This window comes from Vombatus ursinus, unplaced genomic scaffold (assembly GCF_900497805.2).
Source record: "Vombatus ursinus unplaced genomic scaffold, bare-nosed wombat genome assembly UNPS02014894.1, whole genome shotgun sequence".
Taxonomy (NCBI): Eukaryota; Metazoa; Chordata; class Mammalia; order Diprotodontia; family Vombatidae; genus Vombatus; species Vombatus ursinus.
The window spans coordinates 1,463,735-1,486,147 of NW_020954672.1; the positions used below are offsets into that span (position 1 = coordinate 1,463,735).

General features: G+C 36.6%; 1 protein-coding gene and 1 pseudogene across 9 annotated transcripts in view; one reads left to right on the forward strand and one right to left on the reverse strand.

Moving 5' to 3' along the window:
• Nucleotides 1–7,818: 7,818 nt before the first annotated feature.
• Nucleotides 7,819–8,148, forward strand: LOC114028683 (annotated as a pseudogene).
• Nucleotides 8,149–10,760: 2,612 nt separating this feature from the next.
• HNRNPC (heterogeneous nuclear ribonucleoprotein C (C1/C2)) overlaps nucleotides 10,761–22,413 on the reverse strand; it is a 56,278-nt gene continuing 44,625 nt past the window's right edge. For 7 of the 9 annotated variants that reach the window (XM_027843001.1, XM_027842997.1, XM_027842998.1 and 4 more), the window contains 4 exons: nucleotides 12,612–12,772; nucleotides 11,858–11,971; nucleotides 11,469–11,629; nucleotides 10,761–11,374 (listed from right to left, as the gene is read on the reverse strand). In XM_027843001.1, the coding sequence (XP_027698802.1) occupies nucleotides 11,291–11,374; nucleotides 11,469–11,629; nucleotides 11,858–11,971; nucleotides 12,612–12,772 (520 nt within the window). In that variant the 3' untranslated portion in view covers nucleotides 10,761–11,290. The remainder of the gene's footprint in view (nucleotides 11,375–11,468; nucleotides 11,630–11,857; nucleotides 11,972–12,611; nucleotides 12,773–22,413) is intronic. The other 2 variants (XM_027843004.1, XM_027843002.1) reach the window with 1 other exon arrangement.

Sequence of the window (22,413 nt, forward strand, 5' to 3'; positions counted from 1 at the left end):
TTCAGTGCCTCAAGGCAAGAAGAGGTCCCAGATGTGCCACAGGACTTGACCTTTTGCAAGGAAAGCAGGAAGAGGTGCCAACCCATGGCTCTGTTGCTCACATCTCAAACCTGGGCCACAAATCCAGAGCAGAATCAGAAGGGAATCTATACCTATAACACTGTGTACTAAGGCCTTAACAAGAACAGAAGTAAGCAGCAGCTATGTGGCTGTCATCAGGAATAGAGTAGAATCTCTGATCCAGCCTCCATCTCAGTCAGAAGCCTTTTTGTTTACTATAAAAGGTAAATATGAACAAGCAATCAAGAGAGAAAGATAGACTGTTTACATTTTAATATGAGGAGATGGTGGAGGAAATTACCTTAACTTGGATGAATCAAGTAGAAGACTAAATAAATAAGAAGGGTGGGGTGAGCAAGTCACAATTGATTCTCACTTTCATCTGAACTGGTTAAAGGAGGGAAGAAAATATGCAATTGTTAGATACAAAAATACATTTCACTCAATAGGGAAATAGGAAAGAAAGGAAAGATTTATGATGAAACATGCTTCTCCAGTTCCTGATAGAGAGATGACAGACTCAAGGCATAGATAGAGACATATATTTTTTTGGATATAGTCAAAGGGGGAATTTGTCTTGCTTAACTATACATATTATAAGGGTTTTGCTTTTCTTTCTTTTTCCATTGGATAGGGGTGGGGAAAGGTAACAGAAGGAAAAGGTGGATTTTCATTCATGGAAAAAATAAAATTAAGAATATTTTAAAAAGAAGGTACAGGTGTATGCTGCTAAGATCAGAAGAGAAGCAATTAACTGAGGGGAAAAAAAACCTTGCACTAAGTTTCTCTGATAAAGGTTTTATTTCAAAGATATATAAGGAAATGATTTAAATTTGTGAAAAAAGAGCCATTCTTCATCTGATACTCAAAGGATATGAACAAGTAATTTTTTAAGAAAAAAAAATTTACTATATCAAAAGCAACATGAACAATGTTCCAAATGATTAACAATTAGAGAAATGAAAATTAAAGCAACTCTGAGGTTCAAACTCACACCTTTCAGATTTACAAAGTTGAAAAAAAAAAGCAACTTTTCTTCTACAGGCAAAGAACTAGAAATTATGAAAGGTGTCTAATTCAGGAATGGCTGAGCAAATTGCGGCACATGAATGTAATATAACATTATAGCACTTAAAGAAATGAAAGAAAGAGTTTCAGATAATTCTGAGTCTTGTCAAAGATGTTGTATAGTGAAGTAAGTTGAACCAGGAAAACAATTGATATATTTTATTAGAGACAAAACTCTGAAAGGCTTGATCACTGCAATGACCATGATTCCAGAAGTCTGATGATAAAGCACCCACATCCTGACAGAGAGGTGAATACAAGATGCAAAATGAGACATACATTTTGATATGGCCAATGGAGAATTTGTTTTACTTGACTATTCAATCTGTCACAAGGGTTTTTTGGTAGGTTTTTTTTTCCCCAATGGGGTAGGGGGAACTAAGCAGGGAAAATATTATTGTTGAGTCATTTCAGTCGTGTCTGACTCTATGTGACCCCATTTGGGATTTTCTTAGCAAAGATACTAGAGTGGTTTGTCATTTTCTTCTCCAGCTCATTTTACAGATGAGGAAACTGAAGCAAACAGAGTGAAGTGACTTGCCCAAGGTCACAAAGTTAGTAAGTTTCTGAGGCCACATTTGAACTCAGGAACATGACTCTTCCTGATTCCAGGCCCTACTCTTGATCTACTGCACCACCTAGCTGCTCTAAGCAGGGAAAATAAATCTTGGTTAACAGGAAAAAAAAATGTAAGTGATAAGAAAGAGATTCAAAGTTTCATATAGAACTCTTGTGTTCTGCTGTGTGTATGAAAATGATCTTTTTTTGGTGTTTATTCAAAATAAAAACATCTTTTTAAAGAAAATAAAATCTTTATAAAACATTGATTAGCACAGGGTTAAGGATGAGAACTCAAGGCATTCCATTACCTTGCTTCATGTCATTGATCTTGATTCGTTAATCAAGAATCTGTTGAACTGTACTAACACTTAGTAAATATTTCTCTAGCATATTCAAATGTTCTGCACAAAGTTCGTGCAGAAGATAAATTTGTCCCTTATAGACAGAGGTTATATAGATGGAAGTTCCTGATTATGCATGACACTGTGCTGACTGCACCTTACTCTAAAATGCTATGAGGACTTCCCAGTGACATCCCAGACCACTCAAAAGAGATCTGCCTAGCTATACACACAGGAAAATCCATACCAATAAAAAGCACACACAGCCCAAATTGTCACACAGAGGATAGATAACCAACTTAAATCATCTGTACACATATCTTAAGCACTAAAGAAAAATGACCTGGCACTGAATCATGCAGAATAACAACCTGGATCATACTTGAGAGTGTCCAGTGTTTTCAATGACTTTTCAATGCTACTTAACTGATAGCCACTATTTTTTACACCCATACTTCCCCAATGATGTCAGAGGACTGTAAATCATAAAGGACCATAATCTCAGAAGAATCACAATTGTGTCATTTTTTTTTTTTTTTTTGGTGAGGCAATTGGGGTTAAGTGACTTGCTCTGGGTCACACAGCTAGTGTCATGTGTCTGAGCCCACATTTGAACTCAGTTCCTCCTGACTCCAAGGCCTGAGCTTTATCCACTGTGCCACCTAGCTGCATCAAGAATCACAATTATGGATGACTGCTAGAAAAGCCAATGACTAATCAGACTGAAACATACTAACAAGGCTAGATTGTATGTGAGAAGTAGAATAAGACACTATCAATTATGAATATTATCTAAAAAAATAACCTGATCATGTAAGGTTAGGGATATTGACATAATAATAGATTTAGAACTAGCGGAGTCTTTAGAGTTCATTTCATCCAAACACCCAAATTTTGCAGATCAGGAAACTGAAGAACATACATCTATGTAACTTGTCCAAAGCCACACAGATAATAAGTAGCAAAAATATGAACTGGATTCAAGCCTTTCAAAGATTACAAATTTGATTCTCCCAAGTGATCCACTATAACAGGCCTGCATAACTTGCGGCCATGGGTTGCTTACAGACCTCGGGATGCTTGCAGCATGCCAAAAAACTTCGGGAGGCCTGTGAAAAACATAGAGGAAAAACATCATTTATATGTAGAGGAAATCCTTTGGCGTGCTGCAAGCAGCCTGCTGGCCACAAATTGTGCAGGCCTGAACCGTAACATGCTACCTGGCTATGTTAAGCTCAGTTCCTTAGACATAGCCTCTATTTTGTATGGATCAGATTTACCTTAGCACAATCTCTGAAGACTTTTTTTCCACTCGTGAAAGAATTCAGTATATTGAGTGGGAATATTTACAGAGGATACCCACAAAGACACTGCACAAGAAAGAGGTAGAATGATTTCATTATGCACTAGTAAAAGAGTACTTGAGCTAATTATAACTTTTAGGCCCACTGAAGTTCTTAAGTATCTAGACTTTGCCAAATCTCTGGCAGGAATCAAAGTACAATTTCATAGGCTTCCCTTGACCTTGAAAGCCTCCTAGAAATGGAAATTCATTTAGTGATTACTTCCTTTTCTAACTCTTCACATGTTATTTGATTTTAAGTGTATTCTAGAATTGACAAGGGTCCATGTCAAGTTTATTGCACCATAAGATGTAATTTATGTGGACCTGAACACTTTATTGCCTAGATGCTTTCTGGGGCTCCATCTCTCATATTGATTTTGCTCAGTTTATAGAGCTCCAGTCTTGAAGGAGGACCTGAGTTCAAATCCTGCCTCAGACACTTGACACTTACTAGCTGTGTGACCCTGGGCAAGTCACTTAACCCTAACTGCCTCATCAAAAAAAAAAAAAAAACTTCTGTGTTCAGTCACATTTGATTTAGAAGTCTCTCCTTTTCCTTCCTTTGGAACTTAACAGTAAGAATTCCAAATTTTCAAGCCTCCCATCATTCTTCATCCTTTTGGAATTACTATCCAGGCCCTGGCCCTTTGTTATGTGTGTTCCTAAAACATAGAACATATACACATTCCTTTGTTATACTGAGATATGGTCACCTTCTCCCAATGTTTTCATCACTCCTACATCACATATCACATCTTTGTTGGTTAGAATTAACTCCAGAATAAGAATAAAAACTATTGACTACTTTGAATGGAATGATATTCCAGATTTTAAAGTAGTAAAAGTGCCTCACTAACACTCTACACGGTAGCAGTAGACTCTATGCTTTTTGTGACGTTTCTTTGCAAAGCGTTACATGGTCCACCTGGTCAAATCTGTAGTATACTATCAATAGTTATTGCTTTTCTCTCCTCTTTCCTCATTGAGTTAATGGAATTCCAACTAGATGTGCATAAATAGCTTACTACAATATAACGTGGTAGGGTTAAAGTGAACTAAGTTTAAATCCCAATCTACCACTTCTTATACAAAATTATCTTCCAATTACTATGTGAACTTATAACTCTCCTTAAGATCTGAGATTCTTTTCCGATTCGTATCCTTTTGCTTAGTTTAAAAGCTTAAAAAATGTGCTTTCATTCAACAGTATGGCCAGATTAGCAGCTTCCCATCCTTTCCCTGTCAATCTACCCATTCCACACCACTGCTGAAGGTTTTGAGGCTGTTCACCACCCCCCAATTACTGGTTACTTTCTCCTCCCTTGACTTCAGCAGCTCCACTCTCTTACTTTCTAACTGCTCCTCTATCCCTTTTGCTGCCTCACCTTCTTCCTGATCAAATAATTATTTGTATAGAACTTTTGATGTTCAAAAAGTAGCTTTAGCTCACAATTCTGCCTGTTCTACCTAAGCAAGCTTAGACAAATGCAGCAGGTAGGTCCCGGGTAAGTGATGTTTCAGAATGTGGCTATATACATCACTTAAAGAGAGAAGGAAGGTATCTGGAACCCTCTCAGGAAAGGTCTCTAGCAAGAAGTGATGCTGGAGAATTATGCAAATGTGGCCTTCATGGAAACTGAAGTTGCAAAGCCTGACCTATCTGGAAGCTGAAAAGAGCTATGGATCAAAATATACATATGAAGCATATTTTTAGAATTCATTTTACACCTCATGGCTTCTCCACCACGCCCCCAGGAAGCTCATCCTTGGGGAAATAGCATCTTGGAAAATCCAATCAGCCTTCTTACTCCATTTTAGAGAAAACAGGACTAACATGTCAGACATCATTTCCCAACCAATTACACTAATTTTGAATTTCTTTGACTTCTTCACCATGTCCTACCTTCCCTCCCCCCATTCCAGTTCACCTTTCGTCTTCCTCCATTGGATTTTGAGCTCCTAGAGGTCAAAGACTATCATATCTGTTAGCACAGTGCCTGGTCAATAGCAGGTATTTGATTAGTATCTACTATAACCAAGAGTTACATGGCAGAGTGGATACAGCATTGGGCTTGGAATCAAGAAAACTCATCTTGCTGAGTTCAAATCTGGCCTCAGACACTTATTAGCTATGTCAAACCAGGCAAGTCACTTAAACCCATTTGCCTCAGTTTCCTCATCTGCCAAGAAAGCCCCACAATGGGGTAACAGAGTCAGACAAGACTGAACAATGTCAAGAGCAAACCATTTCTCCTTAGGGCTTCAATTTACTCATTTGCAAAATAAAAGGGCTTGGCCTAGATGGCTTCCAAGGCCTTTTCATATTTAATGTATTATCTTGACATAAGGTGTTCTTACCACCCTTACTTCTCTGGAACTAGATATACACATCCACTGCCATGGTTCTTCCATTTTGAATGCCCTTATCTCACCAGGTCTCTGTGACAAATTAAAGACATAAGACGTAATAGCCGCCAGGGAAAGATGTTTTAGTCTGGTACGCCACAAGGATGGTTAGAAGAAAAAAGGCATTTGGAGTACAGCATTCAAAAATGCCTGCTGTGGAACTTATTTACCTTACTACCTATGTAATCCTGGACAATTTACTTAACCTCTCTAGGATTGCTTGCTCGTCTATAAAGAGACAAACATTTAACTTCTAAGGTCCCTTCTAGCTACGATCCTATTATCTGAGAGGGAATTCAACTCCTTCCCCCGGCCACGGGTGGTAGAAGGGCAAGTGGCAAAATACCTGAGGTAAGGGCTAGAAGCTGGATAACCATTAAGGCACAAGGTCCAATAATTTGAGGGTTAAGAGCCTCCATAATGTAACAGCCAATACATAATATAAATACAATACACACATGGCCAATTGCAGATACCCAGTAAGATTGTATTTGCTTTCTTATATTGTCAATTATCTTTTCCTTTCTATAATTTATGGATCAGCATTTAGGTGCTGAACAGCACAAAGCGATGGATAGGAATTGCCAGTACTGCAATGTTTTCATAATTACTACCTGCTTTTTCTTATCAAGGAATCTCCTTTTAGTTAACTCTTATCTTGACCAATTTTGAAATGACATAAGATGGTATCTCATTCCTTTTTTTTCCATTTTTAAATGAGTTCACTTTTCCATCATTATAATGCAATTATATTCTTTAGCTGATAGGGCCCTTTAGCCCTTGGGCATCAACAAAACACAAATATGGAATCACCATAAAAGGAGCAACAAACAGAGATCTGTGTTCTAGACTTAAGGCTGCCCTTTATCTACTAAATCTGTAACGTTGGGCACATGGAATACTGGAAAAATGTAGAAGCTACTCTGGGCCTTCATCTGTAAAATAACATTGGATAAGAAGATCACTAAATGCCTTTCCGATTCTAGGATTGAATTATTTGTCTTTGGTGCTTGAGAACCAGATTTATATCTAGATGCATGCCCATGTAATTCAATTAAAAGAGCACCAGAAAAACCTAAAACTGCCCCAGTCACACACCCTTTGTTTGGGTTAAACTGGATCCTTAGCAGCTCAAAGCCATCATTTGAGGTATCTTACCAAAGTACACCCCCTTTTTTAAACTTTCGTTGTTCAGTAATTTCATTCACGTTCCACTCTTCAAGACCCTATTTGGGGTTTACTTGACAAAGACAGTGGAGTGGTTTATCTTTTCCTTCTCCAGCTCATGTTATAGACGTGAAAACTTGGGCAAACAGGGTTAAGTGATTTGTCCAGGGTCACACACCTCATTAAGTGTTTGAGGCCAAATGCGAACTCAGGAAGATGAGTCTTCCTCACTCCAGGCCACTTAGCCATCTAACTGCCCTATTAACTAACCCTTGCCAACAAAACACTATTGGCCACTTCCTCTAGAGATGTTATTTTCTACTTGATGATAGCTAGGGTAACCTGGAAATAAAAGAGAGGTGAAAAAAAGCCCACAGTAATCAATGAATGGAAGGGTAAAACTGGCACATTTTAACTTTTAAACAGGAGTTGTATAGAAAATATTTACCTAAAACCCCGATATACATGGTAAATTTTATATCACATGGTTTTTTAGAGCTGGTGGGCCTTTTAATGATCATTAAATCTAGAGATGCATAAGTTCTTTAGAACCCTTTTTTAAAATGTTCTTCTGGATTACCCTACAGCAATATCTTTAAGATTCCTGTACACTTCACTCATATTATACCCAGTTCAGCCTAGCAAGCCCCAGGCTGAGATATTTTCACTTGTATTGGGATCCCTCTAGGACAAGCATTTCTGTAGATTCAGACATTCACAGTGGTGAAATATAAATGTAATGGAATATTTTTGTGCTGTAAGAAATGATGAACACAGTTCTTCTTCGGAAGCTAAGGCCACGCTGGGGTGAACCCTTACTTTATCCAGCAACTAGCACCACTACAAAATTCTCCTCATCCTTCTGCTGAAATGGCCGTCTCCAAGCTCACTTGCATCTACTCTGCCCTCATCCCTCACAATGATGATGTTACAGTAACAGAGGATAAAATCAATGCCCTCATTAAAGGAGCAGGTGTAAATGTTGAACCATTCTGGCCAGTATTATTTGCAATGGCCCTGTCCAACGTCAACATTGCAAGTCTCATCTGCAATGCAGGAGTTGGTGGACCTGCCCCAGCAGGTGGTGCAGCTCCTGCTAGCACAGCTGCCCCAGCTGAGGAAAAGAAAAGGAAGCAAATAAAGGAAGAATCCGAATCCGAGGAGTCCAATGATGACATGGGCTTTGGTCTGTTTGACTAAATATTTTTTGTAACATTAAATGAAAAGCTTAACTCAAAAAAAAAAAAAAATTAATAGGCAGACTTCAGAAAAACCTGGAAAGACTTGTATGGTCTGATGCTGAGTGAAGTGAGCACAACCAGGAGAACGCTGTACACAATAACAGCCACGTTGTGTGATGACTAATACTGAAATATTGATAGACTTAACCATTCTCAGTAATACAAGAATCTAAAACATCTCCAAAGGCCTCATGATGGAAAATGCTTTCCACATCCAAAGAAGGAACTATGGAGTTTGAATGCAGATCAAAGCATACTATTTGCTATTTTTTTTTCTTCTGTTGTGTTTTCTTTCCTCTTTCTGGTGGTTCCTCCTATTGGTTCTAATTCTTACTTACAACATCACTAATGTGAAAATGTTTAACAGGAATGTGTATGTATAGCCTATAACAGATTGCGCACCGTCTTGAGGAGGGAGGTAGAGAGGGACGGGGAGAAAAATTTAAAACTCAAAAAAGCTTATGGAAGTGATTGTTGATAAATCAAAATAAACTAATAAAAGAAAATAAAAGAGAAATAATAAAAAAAAATTAGAAACCCAGAGAGGAGATAGTATCCAGAAGGATATGTAAAGATATATAAAGACATTTTTTGTTTTTCTGCGCCCCCCCAAAAGTGCCTACTATGTGCAAGGTATTTTCTTACCAACTTCCCAGTAAGCAGAGGGTTTAGGTAGTGGGAATACTCATATCTCCAAGGTACATGTCAGCAAGAAGAGATTCAATTAAGGTGTTTCCTTTTAAAAAATTAAATATCCTCTGCGAAGATTAAGCCATTAACATGAATTACTTTAATGAAATAATTTCCCTCATGCAACTGTAGTAAATAAAACTAAGGAAATGGACTTTTTGAATGAGAAGACTGAAACACAGGGCACCTGAAGCAGTATCAAATTGGGGGACTTTTTATTCAAACCCAGAAGATAGCTAGAAAGCATAAGGTACTTGCAGAGATAGGAGTCATCCAAAAAAATCCAACTACTTTGCTTTTTTTTTTCTCTCTCACATCCATCCTTTGTGAGAAGGACAATCATATCCATTTTAAAGGTTCTTTCTGGCTTATTAAGGACATTTAGTTAAACTCCTTACTAATACCAATTAGCAAACAGGAAAGCATAGACTGACTTGCTGAAAACCTTAATGACAGAGAAGGCAAATGGGGAGTCATGAAACCAAAAATTACTAACCCAACCATTTACTAGGAGTTAGGAATGTATGAACTGAAATCACTAAACGTTTTATGTATAATATAAAGCTAACTACTATATTTACTGTCTTATAAAAGTTAGGGCTTTAGTAACAAGATTCAAAAATTGCCATTAAGGACTACCCTTTAGTGACCTGGAGACCATTACAAACAGGTGGCTTTGGAACAAGTGATAACGACACTATATGGAAATAACAGCTGGTAAACATGTACTTCAAACTCAGGGCTTGCTGGTAAGGAAACAATCTGACAAACTTTTTGTATCAGTTTCCTAATGGAAAAACATGGACCTGTAGTGTTTTAGAAAATGCACAAGAATGAAAGATTTGAGACTCATGCGCATTATGTTCTAATTGCAAACTAAAATGGCCAAACCAAGAAATACTGATATCATAATGTGCCTTTTCTGCAGTCTATTTTTTATGAATACTGTCAGGTATTAGGCACCCTTTCAAGCCCAAATTAAGGGTAAAAATGCTTGCAGAACTCGGTCTATTTTGACCTTCGCCTCAATGAAAAAGACAAATGTACATGCAAGACCAATCTCCCCAATTTAACAGGATAACCTGCAATGGAGAACACTGTTAACCAAGAACCTCAATCTCCCTGCCCATGAACTGACACCATTTTGTCCCTTAACTTCACTTCTTGCTCCATTTAATTACTTTAGTCATCTAACAATCACAGTTTCAACTCTACTGTTCTGTGGAAGAACTGTCTTCCTAATGAAATTATTAAGGAGAAACTCATAATCCTTAGTAAGCTTAATGATGTCCTCCCTTCTCTTTTACTATATATGACGATCTTATTCAAATTCCCTTGTCCTGTCTAAACTTTGTATCTTTTGGTTATTTACTGACTGGTATGAAATTTATTTTCACTAAAACTGAATTCCAAATATGTAAATGAATAACTACAGATGCCTTCTGAAAAAGGATGCACAGAATTCAAAAAATTCCACTGAGGTGGTATATGAACTCCCTAAATTCACTCTACAAAGAACCCCCAACTCCAGGCAAATGCAGCCTTTTGCAACAAACTTTAAGCAAGAAACAACTGACAGGTGTATTAACTGGACAAAATAACCTAAGTGCTAAATCCTTAAGTACTAACTACTAATAAAATACCCGGTAAATTCAAGGAAATTTCATGGATGTTCAATAAGCAAACAATTACAAAACACTGAAAAACTTTGTAAAAAGAAAAACCAGGGGTTGGGTTCATTTTTTCCTCTTCAAATTCCTGGTTTAATATATTTTTTATTTTGAGAAAAAAGTTCCAAACATCAGGCTGTTTCACATGAATAACCCACAATATCAACTTTAGAAAACAAAGTCTGTTTAAAAAAAAAAAAGCACACACTAATTCCTGAACGTACCTCTTTATGCATTTCTACTGACAACTGTCATTGACAAAAAAAAAGTTACATTTTTGTAGCCCCACATTGTAATCCTAGTAGAGGAGAAGACACTCAAAAGTTCTCAGGTACAGGGAACTGAGTTAAATGAGATTGCCTTTTCACTTTTGGAAGTAGCTACAGGTCTCATGTTTGAATTGAACAGAGAACTGTGCTTACTCCCTGCATAACAAGAGATTCCTTTGGAGACAGCTGATAAAAACCATACATCCTTTTTATTGTTAAGTCATAAAGAGGTATCAAAATTAAAAGAGCAAAATTACAGGAGACTTAATATAACTACTAGGAGAATTGAAGGAAGTGGCAAAGGGACTAGGCGCAGGGCAGAATTAATGAACATGGGAAGGATAAAGTTGGGTACAACAGTGAACATGTGCTGGAAGATACTAAGGGAGAGGATCTGGTGAAAAGTTTGATCAAAGACAAGCGCCTAGGTAAAGAAATAATGGGACGAGAGTACTAAAACCCCAACATGTGCTTAAGAGTCGTCCTCGCCATTGGCGCTGTCTCTGTCATCCTCTCCTTCTTCAGCTTCTTTTTCATCATCCTTGATCAACTCCAGCTACAAAAGAGACAAAAGAACAGAGTTAGAAGCATTCCAGGTGTCCTTAGTCCCCCCCTTCCACCATATCTTTCTTTCCTTCCCCAGTTTTCACCTGGTCATCCCCCCGATCTTCATTATCATCATCATCCAGTAGGTCCCCCTCCTCAGCAGAGTCATCTGCACCCCCCTCAGACTCCATCTTCACATTAGTCTCATCTTTCTTCAGGGAGCTGCTGCTCTGCTCCTCTTCTGACTTATCATTCTTCATCTCTACTGGGGATGAGAAGGACAAGTCTGTCTAGGGGGCAAGTAATGTCCACAGGATGTAGACAATCCCCAGCTAATGATCATACAACTGCAGCACGAGTCTAAATCCTCCCACAAAAATTCCCTTCCCAATTTCACAAAGTTTCATATCCCACTACAACAGCATATTCTTTCAACTACCTGTTTTGTGATGGTAATAGTACCCAACAACATCTGAGATAGAACACCACTTACCTGTTTGTTTGCTTTGTTCTTTCTCAATTTTTTCCAGGCTCTCCAATAAAGAATCCACTTTCTGTTTTATCTGGGTCAACTCCTTCTTAATTGTCTGAAGATCATCACCTTTCACTATAACCCCAAACAACAAACCACTAGGTTAGATTCAACAAAGAAAACACAAGTATCTAATAAAGCATTCTCACAGGACTCTATAACATCATTAGGCAAAGCCTGAAATGGAATCAATGAACTTGTGAGAACCAGTTGAATTCTACAGGCAGTGTGCTTTCTAATATCTAGCAACAGCACTCTCCTTTATCACTGTCATTCTATTTTAAGGACTCTTTTCCTCTACTTTGTTCCCAAAATAGTATCATCTATAGGACCTTCAAAAGAATAACAACAACAAAACCAAAAACACTTCTCCCAAAGGATGTAAAAATAAACACTTTGATTTATGTTTTTCCTGTATACAAACTTATATTAAGTTAAACTATAACCTCCCCATGGAGTAGACTATGGTAGGATTAATTTTATTATTCCATACCAGTATCTAATTCAATCCACCCTGAAAGGGTTTTTAAGGTTGTGGAATAGATTCATGAATGAGGAGGGCCCATGAAAGTAGTTCCAAAATTACTGCTCTTGCCACTTACTGTGCACTGATGCTCCACCTCTTAATAATTCCTATCTACTTCTAACAAAGCCCTACATCCTTAAGAGATTGAAATTAAGAAACCTATAGTTAGTTGCAATTTCAGTAACATACATTTGCCAGATTTGGATGAAGAGCCCCGTTGCCCACTCTTGGAATTAAAGCCACTTTTGCCTCTGCGGGAAGTGTTTCCTGACACACGCTGGCGTTTCGAGGGCACCACTGCACGAGCAATGGGAGGAGGTGGTGGTACACGTGCTGGGTAGCTGTACATCCTATAAGAAACAAGTATGATAAATTTCTTCACATTAAAAAAGTCTGCAACAGAAGAAAATATGATACCCAAAATACAAGACCATCTCACCTAACCTATGTAAAACAATGAATCTACTTGTTCTTATCCATGGCTTTCAGGAGACTGAGTTCATTATTTCCATTTATTAGTTGGTGTAAATACAATTCATAAACAAGGTGTGGTGGCAAATCCAAACTGGTTAGAATTTTATTTTCTAAAAAATCTTTTCACTATAAGCCAATATTTAAGCTAATCTTGGACAACTTCCTTAAAATTTAATAAAAAAAAAAAGACTGCCAACAGCAAAATTAATATAACTGTCACTACTTTAGAGTACAGCCTTTTTGTCCTGAAGAGGAGGTAGCAATGATTTCCTTAGATAATATAAAATGCTCACTAAAGCAACAGTTGTCAATTTATATGTATACTACATTGCATAGTAATTTGTATAAATGTAACATAACTTCCTATTCAGAAGCAATTGCAAATATTAATTATCTAAATAGCAGTTATAAAGTCAGTTTGTACAAAGTAGAAAACAACCATCACATTAACTACAGTGCATGTCAATTGCCATTAAGTTATTTTCTATCATCTTTGAATATCAACCAGGATTACTGAATCTTAACTAGTTCTTTAAGTAAGGTCGGGTTTATAAATTCCAATCATATAACTTTTTGAAAGCTTTCAACAGCCATAAATAAGTATTTGCCTTAAAACTTGTCTAATATAAATAGCTCTGCTGCTATAGACATTTAACCTCTGGTGGAAGGAGCACTGGACCCAGAGTTATGAAGTATCGAGTTCAAAACTCACCTCAGACACTATCTGTAACCCACGTCAAGTCATTAACCTTTGTTTGCCTCAGTTTTCTCATCTACAAAATGGGGATGACAGTAAGACCATACACTGCACAGGGTTGTTGTAAGTATGTAATAAGATTGGGGTGGGAAGCGGGTGTTTGTTTTGTTGTTCCTCTCCCCCTCAAAAAAGTACTTAGCACAGGGTCTGGCACATAGCAGGCACTATATTAATATGCTTATTTCCCTTCCCCTTACTAAATGGAATATTTTTACTTGCACTATCTACTGCACAGGGTTGCTGATGAACAGAACGAGTAAATACACATTTAAAATATGAGCTATTATTCACTACAAATGCACATCTTAAATTTTCTAGATTTTCCTTTACTGATGACAAATATTTATAGCTTGTTCAACTTAAAGAGGATCAGAAGGGCAGGGGGAAGTGGGGAAGAAAGTACATACCAAAATGATGATTTAATACTGCCCTTACCACTTGTGATGAACTATTAAAAACAGACATGTGATTTTATGAATTTACCTATTACACTTTCCCCTATTTAAAATTAACCCCAAGACATCATTCACGCATCAGGATTCATAGTTCAAAATTTGTTATATATGATATTCTTTGCTCCTTGATGGCTTGTCTTTTTCTCTACAGTACCACAGATGGCAAATATAACTCAGGATATGAGTTAGAAAATGGAAAAAAAGGAAGGACATTATAATTAAGAAAGATTTTGGCAAGGTATGGCAAACTAAATCTTGATAGGAAAGAACTGACTATGAACGTTGGGGTAATTTCAGAATCAGCTGCCCGATTAACCAAACAGACTGTCTACAGCAAAGGTAAAAACCAACATCAAATTCAAAAGGATCAAAGACGGGAAAACACAGATAATTACAACATAATATAATCCAAAAAGCTGCTAGTATCAGTGAGTTGACTCAAGCTATTTAATTGATGTAAAACAGAAGCTAATGGCCTAGGAATCATCTCAGGACCAAAAAAATTGTACATCCTAAAGATATGACACCTAAGGGTAATGCTGGTTTAAAATACAAGTACATTTGCAAAACATTAAGGAAAAGCCCTGTATCACAAACCACCAAAAAAAAGGGATTGTGTGGGTATGTGTGTGTGAGAGAAGCTCCTAAGTGAAAATAGAGGGTGAGAATCAAAAACAGTTACTGTGTATTCTATCCATATCATCAATATTGGAACTTAGCTCCTTTGGATTAAGTAAGAGACACTATGAAGATGTAAAAAGGGTAATTAGGGTTAGGGTTATCAAGTTAGACTGAAAGATGAGAAAATACACTGCTACCATTTTATTTCAGAGGTTGGAATATGTGGAATATTTCATATGGGGGTCAGAAAGCTGATATATTAGTTTAAGTTTTTCAAGACCTATTTTTTCTCTTTCACTTTTAATATCTTCTATAAGGAATAGGTTGCTAGATAAAGGAGGAACAGTCACAAATGTATATGACATAAAAACAGGAAGACAATAAAAATTAAGATTTTTTTAAAATGACAAATAAAATAGAAAAAAAGATAAGCTAGGCTAAAGACTTGACAAAGTGTATACAGAAGAAATCAATGTGTAATTTCCATATCCTTTAACACAAAAGATTCTATTACTAGGCATACATACCCCAAGAAATCAAAGACAGAAAGTTTCATACATACTGAAACAGTATTTCTGGTATAAAAGAGCTGAAAACAAAGTACCCAATTGGGATATTATTAAAACAAACTGATATACAAATGTAATGAAAGATTACTCTGCCCAATACAGTAACTGCAGCATTACAGGCACTAAAATTGTTACTGATTAAATTTAGAGAAACAGGGAAAGAGGTAGACAAACTGAAAACTGCCTGTTCATATCCTTTGACCATTTATTAATTGGGGAATGACTTGTATTCTTATAAATTTGACTTAATTCTCTATATATTTTAGAAATGAGGCCCTTATCAGAGACACTGGTTGTAAAAATTCTTTCCCAGCTTTCTACTTTCCTTCTAATCTTGGTTGCATTGGCTTTGTTTGTGCAAAAACTTTTCAATTTAACGTAAACAAAAGTTATCCACTTTGCTTTCTGTAATGTTCTCTAGCTCCCGCCTGGTCATGAATTCTTTTCTTCTCCATAAATTTGATAGGTAAACTATTCCTTGCTCTCTCGGTTTGCTTACAGTATCAGCCTTTATATCTAAATCATGAACTCATTTTGACTTTATTTTGGTAAATGGTGTAAGAATTTGGTCTATGCCTAGTTTCTGCCATACTCTTTTCCAGTTTTCCCAGCAGTTTTTATCAAAGAGGGAGTTCTTATCCCAGAAGCTGGGGTCTTTGGGTTTATCAAATATTAGATTACTATAGTCACTAACTACTGTGTCTTGCATACTTAACCTATTGCACTGATCTACCACTCTATTTCTTAGCCAGTAGCAAGCAGTTTTGATGATTGCTGCTATATAATACAATTTAAGATCTGAAATGGCTAGGCCACCCTCCCCTGCATTTCTTTTCATTAGTTTCCTTGATATTCTGGACCTTTTGTTATTCCAAATGAATCTTGTTATTATTAAAGGACACTTTGTAATTGAATATATACAAGTTTATTATGTCCTTTGTCAAAAAAAGATTCCCAAATTTTTATCCATTTTGAAATTATTGGAAATAGATTCCCTTTCACTGCCTCTCAGACTGCTGTTACATAGAAATGCTCTTGATTTTTGAGTTTGTTTTGCAGACTCTAGCTTTGTTGAAGCTATCATCTCAATTAGTATCTTTGCCGATCTTCCCTAGAATTTTCTAAGTAAATCATGTTAGCAATAAGAAGGGACTGTTTTATTTCTTCATTACCTGTCTTTTTTGCCATTAATTTCCTTCTCTTATCTTATTGCTATTACTAGTCTTTCTAAAACTATATCAAATAATAGTTAGGAATAGTGGCATCCTTGCTTTCTTTACTCCTATTCATTAGGAAAACTTATGGTACATTCCCATTGCATATAATGCTTGTTTTGGGTTTTAGGTGCTTTTTATTATATTAAAAAAGATCCCTCCCTATATTATGTTTTTGGGGGTTTTAGTATAATTTCATTTTGTACCCTCCCTGTCAAAGGCTTTTTGTAAATAAATCATGAAATTTTTAAATCATTTTGAAAAATACTTTTGAAATAGTCAATAACTATCTTCATTGGTTTCCTACTGTTAAACGATCCCTTTGGTCTTTGTTAAAATGTGAGGCTCATAGCAGGGGTGGAACATGCATTCAAAAGCAAATGTGAAATAAAAAAACCCATAAAATCCATCATTGGGGGGAAGGAATAATAGGAGCATGGGGAAAAGAGAAGAAGGTAGCAGAGTAGGCGAGAGGCAGAATTATGTACAACAAGAATTTCATATGCTTTAAGAATGTTAAAAATAAAAACTCAAACACAGGGAAAATGGGTTCAAGACTGATTTACAGCCCCAGTCAATTTGACACAAACAAAGTAAAACAAGACTGCAAGCTGGTACTCTTCAAAACTGCAGTGCCTGGAATGATATAGAAGAGAGAAGAGAAAGTGGCATGTAGTCACATAATACACACCCAAATTAGGAAAAAAATACCCCAACTTCCAGTTTGCCTAAGATGCAGCACTCTATGTTTGCTTCTCCTAATTTTTATCAATGGAAAAATAAAAAGAGAGGAACAATGGTACCAGAAGCAGAATTGTAACTGCATAAAACAAAAAATGACAGTAATTTCTTCAAGTTATAAACTTTAGAAAATACTGGAGATTAATCCTTAAAGCATCCTTCCTACAAGCTTATTTTTTTCCTTTCTATTGCAGAGACTACACACTGCGTGTCAGACTAGTTTTTGCCAAGCTACATAGGGAAATCCCAGATGGGGGCATCTTGTTCCTGAAGAACCTACTTAGGAGGAGATCTCAAAGCCACAGAAACACAAATTTCCCAAAAAGGGAGAGCCTAAGGCAATTTTCAGTCTAGTTATGGAGGATGCAAACAGGAAAAGGTTGAGTTAAAGGGGCAAAGAAAGGATATTGAAGGAGAAAAAGGAAGAAAAAAACCTAAAAATATGACCAAGAAGCTAAAACTAATACTAAATCCTCAAATAAAGAGTTTAAAAGTTCCATTAAATATTATAAAAAGAAATGAAACCAATCCTTCATGAATCCCTGTGGAATCCCAAGAAAGCATGGAATTAGAAATTCCAGAATAGTTTAAAAAACAGAAATGAAATTTATGGAATAATGAGAAAAAGTCAGAATTGGTATAAGCTTTCAAAGCCAAAACATTCAGCACATAGCTTGAACACCAAAATGTAGGAAATAAAACTATTCAACTAACTAGAACTTCTGAATACAGAAAATAAAGCATGAATCAAGAATCCAGACTGTCACTAGAAAAAAACAAACACCCTACATCTTAAATTCCAAGATACATGGTAACTAAATTAGATAATTCCAATGACAAATTCTGCAAATGGGGCTAAAAAACTTTTGTATATAAAGGAAAAAAAATTCAAGTAACAAGACTACTTCAGACTCACTCAAAATGGATGGGAATAAAATATTCCAAAAAGCAAAGACACTCAATATGCAAATCAAAAGGGCATACTCTGCAAACCTGGAGCTAATTAATGAAAAAAGATGGACATTCTTAAAGAGGCACTAGAGTTATGGCAGTTTAAAAAAGGGGTGGGGGAACAGCAGCATATTCAATTTGCAAATACCCCAAATAAAAAAAAATTACCTGTACAATTGTACAGGTAATTACACAATTACAATGAACAATTACCAAGGAAAGAATACTGAAATTAATTACTTCATATCTATTATTATTGGAAAAAAAGAAGAGAAATACCAAAATTTCACAGGCAAAAAATACTTCATTGCAAATGGACTTAGCCAGCAATATGCTGATAAAGAAGGGAGCATAAAGGTCACCTTCAACAAACCCAAGCTTAATGATTAATACAGATAAGGTAAGGAAATGATGAAGACTCTATAACTCAACACTACAGGCATAGTTTGGCACCTAGCAAATATCGAGCAAGAGATGACATGATGTGCTATCTAAAATCATATTCAGCATTTATATGAACTCACAAAACAATTCTCCATACTACAGACTCAAATTACCCTGAAGAACTCACCCAATATAGTACACAGTATAAATAAGCCATTATCACAGTTCATACTGATGGCCCCAAGTGCCAGGACATCACACTAATTCATAAATACACAAGGACATTTTAAATATCACCAACCGAAATATTCAAATCTCCAAGCTACATGAAAAAAAAATTTTTAATATCAACAACTTCCCAAAGGAAAAGCAAAAATGCAACTACACCAATCAGTCAACAAGTCATATTTATTAAGCCCTTACCCCGACACACACACAACAAAAAGGCAATCCCTTTCCTTCCTCCCCTCCTCAATTATGAGCTACTAGGAAGGTACATAAACAGGCACATATGAGATCCAGAAAAGATGGAACTAAATTTAAAACAAGAGGTGGGGGGCAGGGAGGGGACACACAGCACGTCCAAAAAAAGGCTCCTGCACAAGGTGAGATATGAGCTGAGTCTTGAAAAAAGTCAGAAAACACACACTAGATAGAGGTAGGGAAAAGATCACTCCAGGTACAAGGGCAAAGGCACAAAGATGGGAGAGTTCATATTTACCTTAGAGATAATAGGGGACACCAATGAAGTTCATTAGAAGAATAGCTGTGACATGGTCAGAACTATGCTTCATTAAAAAATTACCATCTAAATGGAGATTGGAGTGGGTGCAGTCTTTAAGCAGGAAAACCAATCAGAATGCTACGGCAACAGCCCCAAATCATACTATTCCATTTTGAATGATGCATTTCTATCAGGTGGGATATTTCTTGATCTTTTTTCAAGTAAGAGGTAGGTGATGAGGGCCTGAATTGTTACCGTGGCTGTTCTAGTACAGAAAAAGTGATCTATATTTTGAAAGTGCAAATAACAAAATTTTGCAATGTGACATGAGGTCAAAAGGCCCATTTCTAGGTGAACCCCACAAAAAATCCAATGATATAATAGTTATTAACACTAATACTAAAACAAACAAACAAAAAAACCCAAGACACTAATACTAAAGCTTAATGGCATGCATATGCTCTGCAGCGAGACCAGTTACAATTCTGGGATGAATCTTAGAATTCCTGCTTGTTGCTAAAAATTATGTGAATCAAGGGACCTGAAACAATTTCCAGAGGTTCTCTAAAAGCCATCTTTAATGTTTTATGAAGGTTCTTATTTAAAAAAACTTTTTAAACAAAGGAAAGTGAGAACAGAATGTCAACTGCAGATGTCTTAAAATAAAAAAGGAAAAATTCCAAAGAAGGGTAAAGATCAGACAGTTCTATAATCTTCACTATCTCTTAAAAGTCCTTTTTACTCCATTCACACAGCCACCAGCTCAGGCCTCTTCATCATCTTTCATAAAGGAGTATTAAGGCCTCTAATTGGCACTTCTGCAAAAATTATTTTCCCAAAGATTTAAATCTGATCATGTCATCACAGCCCATAACCTGACCATAATAATAGTCCAGTCTGGTGACTAACATCTCCATGATCAAATAACTTGTTAGTACTTAAAGCTTTTCACCAACAGGCATCTTTCTACCTTTCCAGTCTTTTTACACTCTTCTGCAACCAATTCTACAATCCTGACACAAGGGAGGACTTGCTATCCCTCCCCCTCAAATGACAATATCTTCAGTCTTCATGCCTTGACATTCAATGACCTGTCCTCCAGGCCTGGAATGTTCTTTCTTCTCAAGAAACCGACTTTTATCAATACACAACTCAAGCACTACCTTCTTATGAAGCTTTTCTTCTTATGAAGTTCTCTCCACAGATTCTAGAGCTTTCCTCTCTAAATAATACTCCACCTACCCTCTATTTTTTTGTTTTTTACTTTTTGGAGAGGCAATCAGGGTTAAGTGACCTGCCCAGGGTCACACAGCTATGAAATGTCAAATGTCTAAGGCCACATTTGAACTCAGGTCCTCCTGTCTCCAAGGCTGGAACTCTATTCACTGTGCCACCTAGGTGCCCCCTTCCATATATTTTTAACTTATATTATCCCCCCATCACTTAGCATAAGGTCTGGCACATAGTAAGAGTTTAATAAATAAAAACTTGTCCAGTAACTTAAAAAGTATCACCAACTGTCAGTGCACATATAAAATAGACTTCATGCGTGTCTTAAAAGCTACCGTGATAAAATTGTTAGAAATGAATGGGAAAAATTTTAAATGTATTTCTTCACAGAAAAGGCTATCTGGTATCTTTTACTAGTGGAAGATGACTGAGGTATAACTATAAGAACCTAAGTTTCTTCATTAAAACAAAATAACCAATCCATGTCTCCTATGCACACGATAATATATTTTCCTACAAACTCTAATTGGTAAGTAGATATGCTTTTTTTTATCAGTTTCATGAAGATGTCTTGCTCAGGATCAAACAGAAGATAAAATTCCCTATAGAAGTAAAATTCTCCAGATGCTGTTCCCGGATCCATTGAGGTCCAAATCACCTCAAGGAGATCTATGACTACTCAATACAAGAGCCTAGAAAACCACACAAGAAAAGACAAGTGGACGAAAAATTGTCCAATTTTATGACACAGTTGAATGAACAATCCAACTAGTGACTTGGACACAGAACCTGTATATAGAGTGATTTCTATCATTCTGAACTTCTCCCTACCATATATTATCTTTTTAAGATGAATGTTCTTCCATTAACAATAAGTATCAATAATGAAACAACTCAAGCTCTCAAGATCTCTAACTGCAGGTACCCAGAGGGTAACAGAAAAGTCCATGGTAGTTTTAAGACGGCTGTAACATTTCACCAAGGAATATCTATTGGCAAAAATATAAGCCATAAGAAAACCTATGACTGGGAAGAGACAAGGCTATCACAGACTGAATGATACTCAGAAAATACTAGAAGACCCAGAAAAAAGGCCTCCATCTTGCTTGGTAGATTCTTCATGGACTATTTATGGAAGAAAGGCTATGGATCACGTGGCTTGTATTGAGCTCTGATCTGCACTAGTGAAGAGACAGCCACAGATGCATCAAAGTGGCAAAAACAAAAAATAGTCTTATTAATTTTGCTTCCTTAATAGTTGACTGTTGTTCTATTTCCTAACATTTATTCAAAAGTGTTTCTAGGATTTTCATCTTCAGTAATTAGATTGTTTCCTTTTCTTCACATTAACCTGAAAAAGGAAGCCTCCCCCTTCCCAAAATGCCAAATGCCCATTTGGTCAGCATTTTATTCTTTTTGACCCACATACTTCCTCAAATGGGAAACAAACTCTATTTTTTCTTGAGACATATAAAAACAATGTGGTTTAGGGGACAAAAAGTGGCACGGGAATCGTTAAGACTTGGATTCAAATCCTGCCTGACATATTGGCTATGTAACTCTAAGCAAGTCAACCTCTCAGTGTCCCCCAAGAAACTCTGCAAGATCACAAAAAGTTGCAAAGAAGCTGCCTAGCTGCACTGGGAGAGAAGAGCTGATTCCACTAATGAAATGATAGCTCTCGGTATACCCCCTCCTCAAAAAGATATGAAATTTAGACTGATGTCAAAATACCATCTATACTCTCCACCAAAAATGACATGACAACATATATTCTTACAAAACAGACCTATGATTCTTGAATTTGTAATGTCGGTTGACCCAGTTTTGTGGCACTTAATATAACATCAAGTAGCCAGCCATGTGATGCA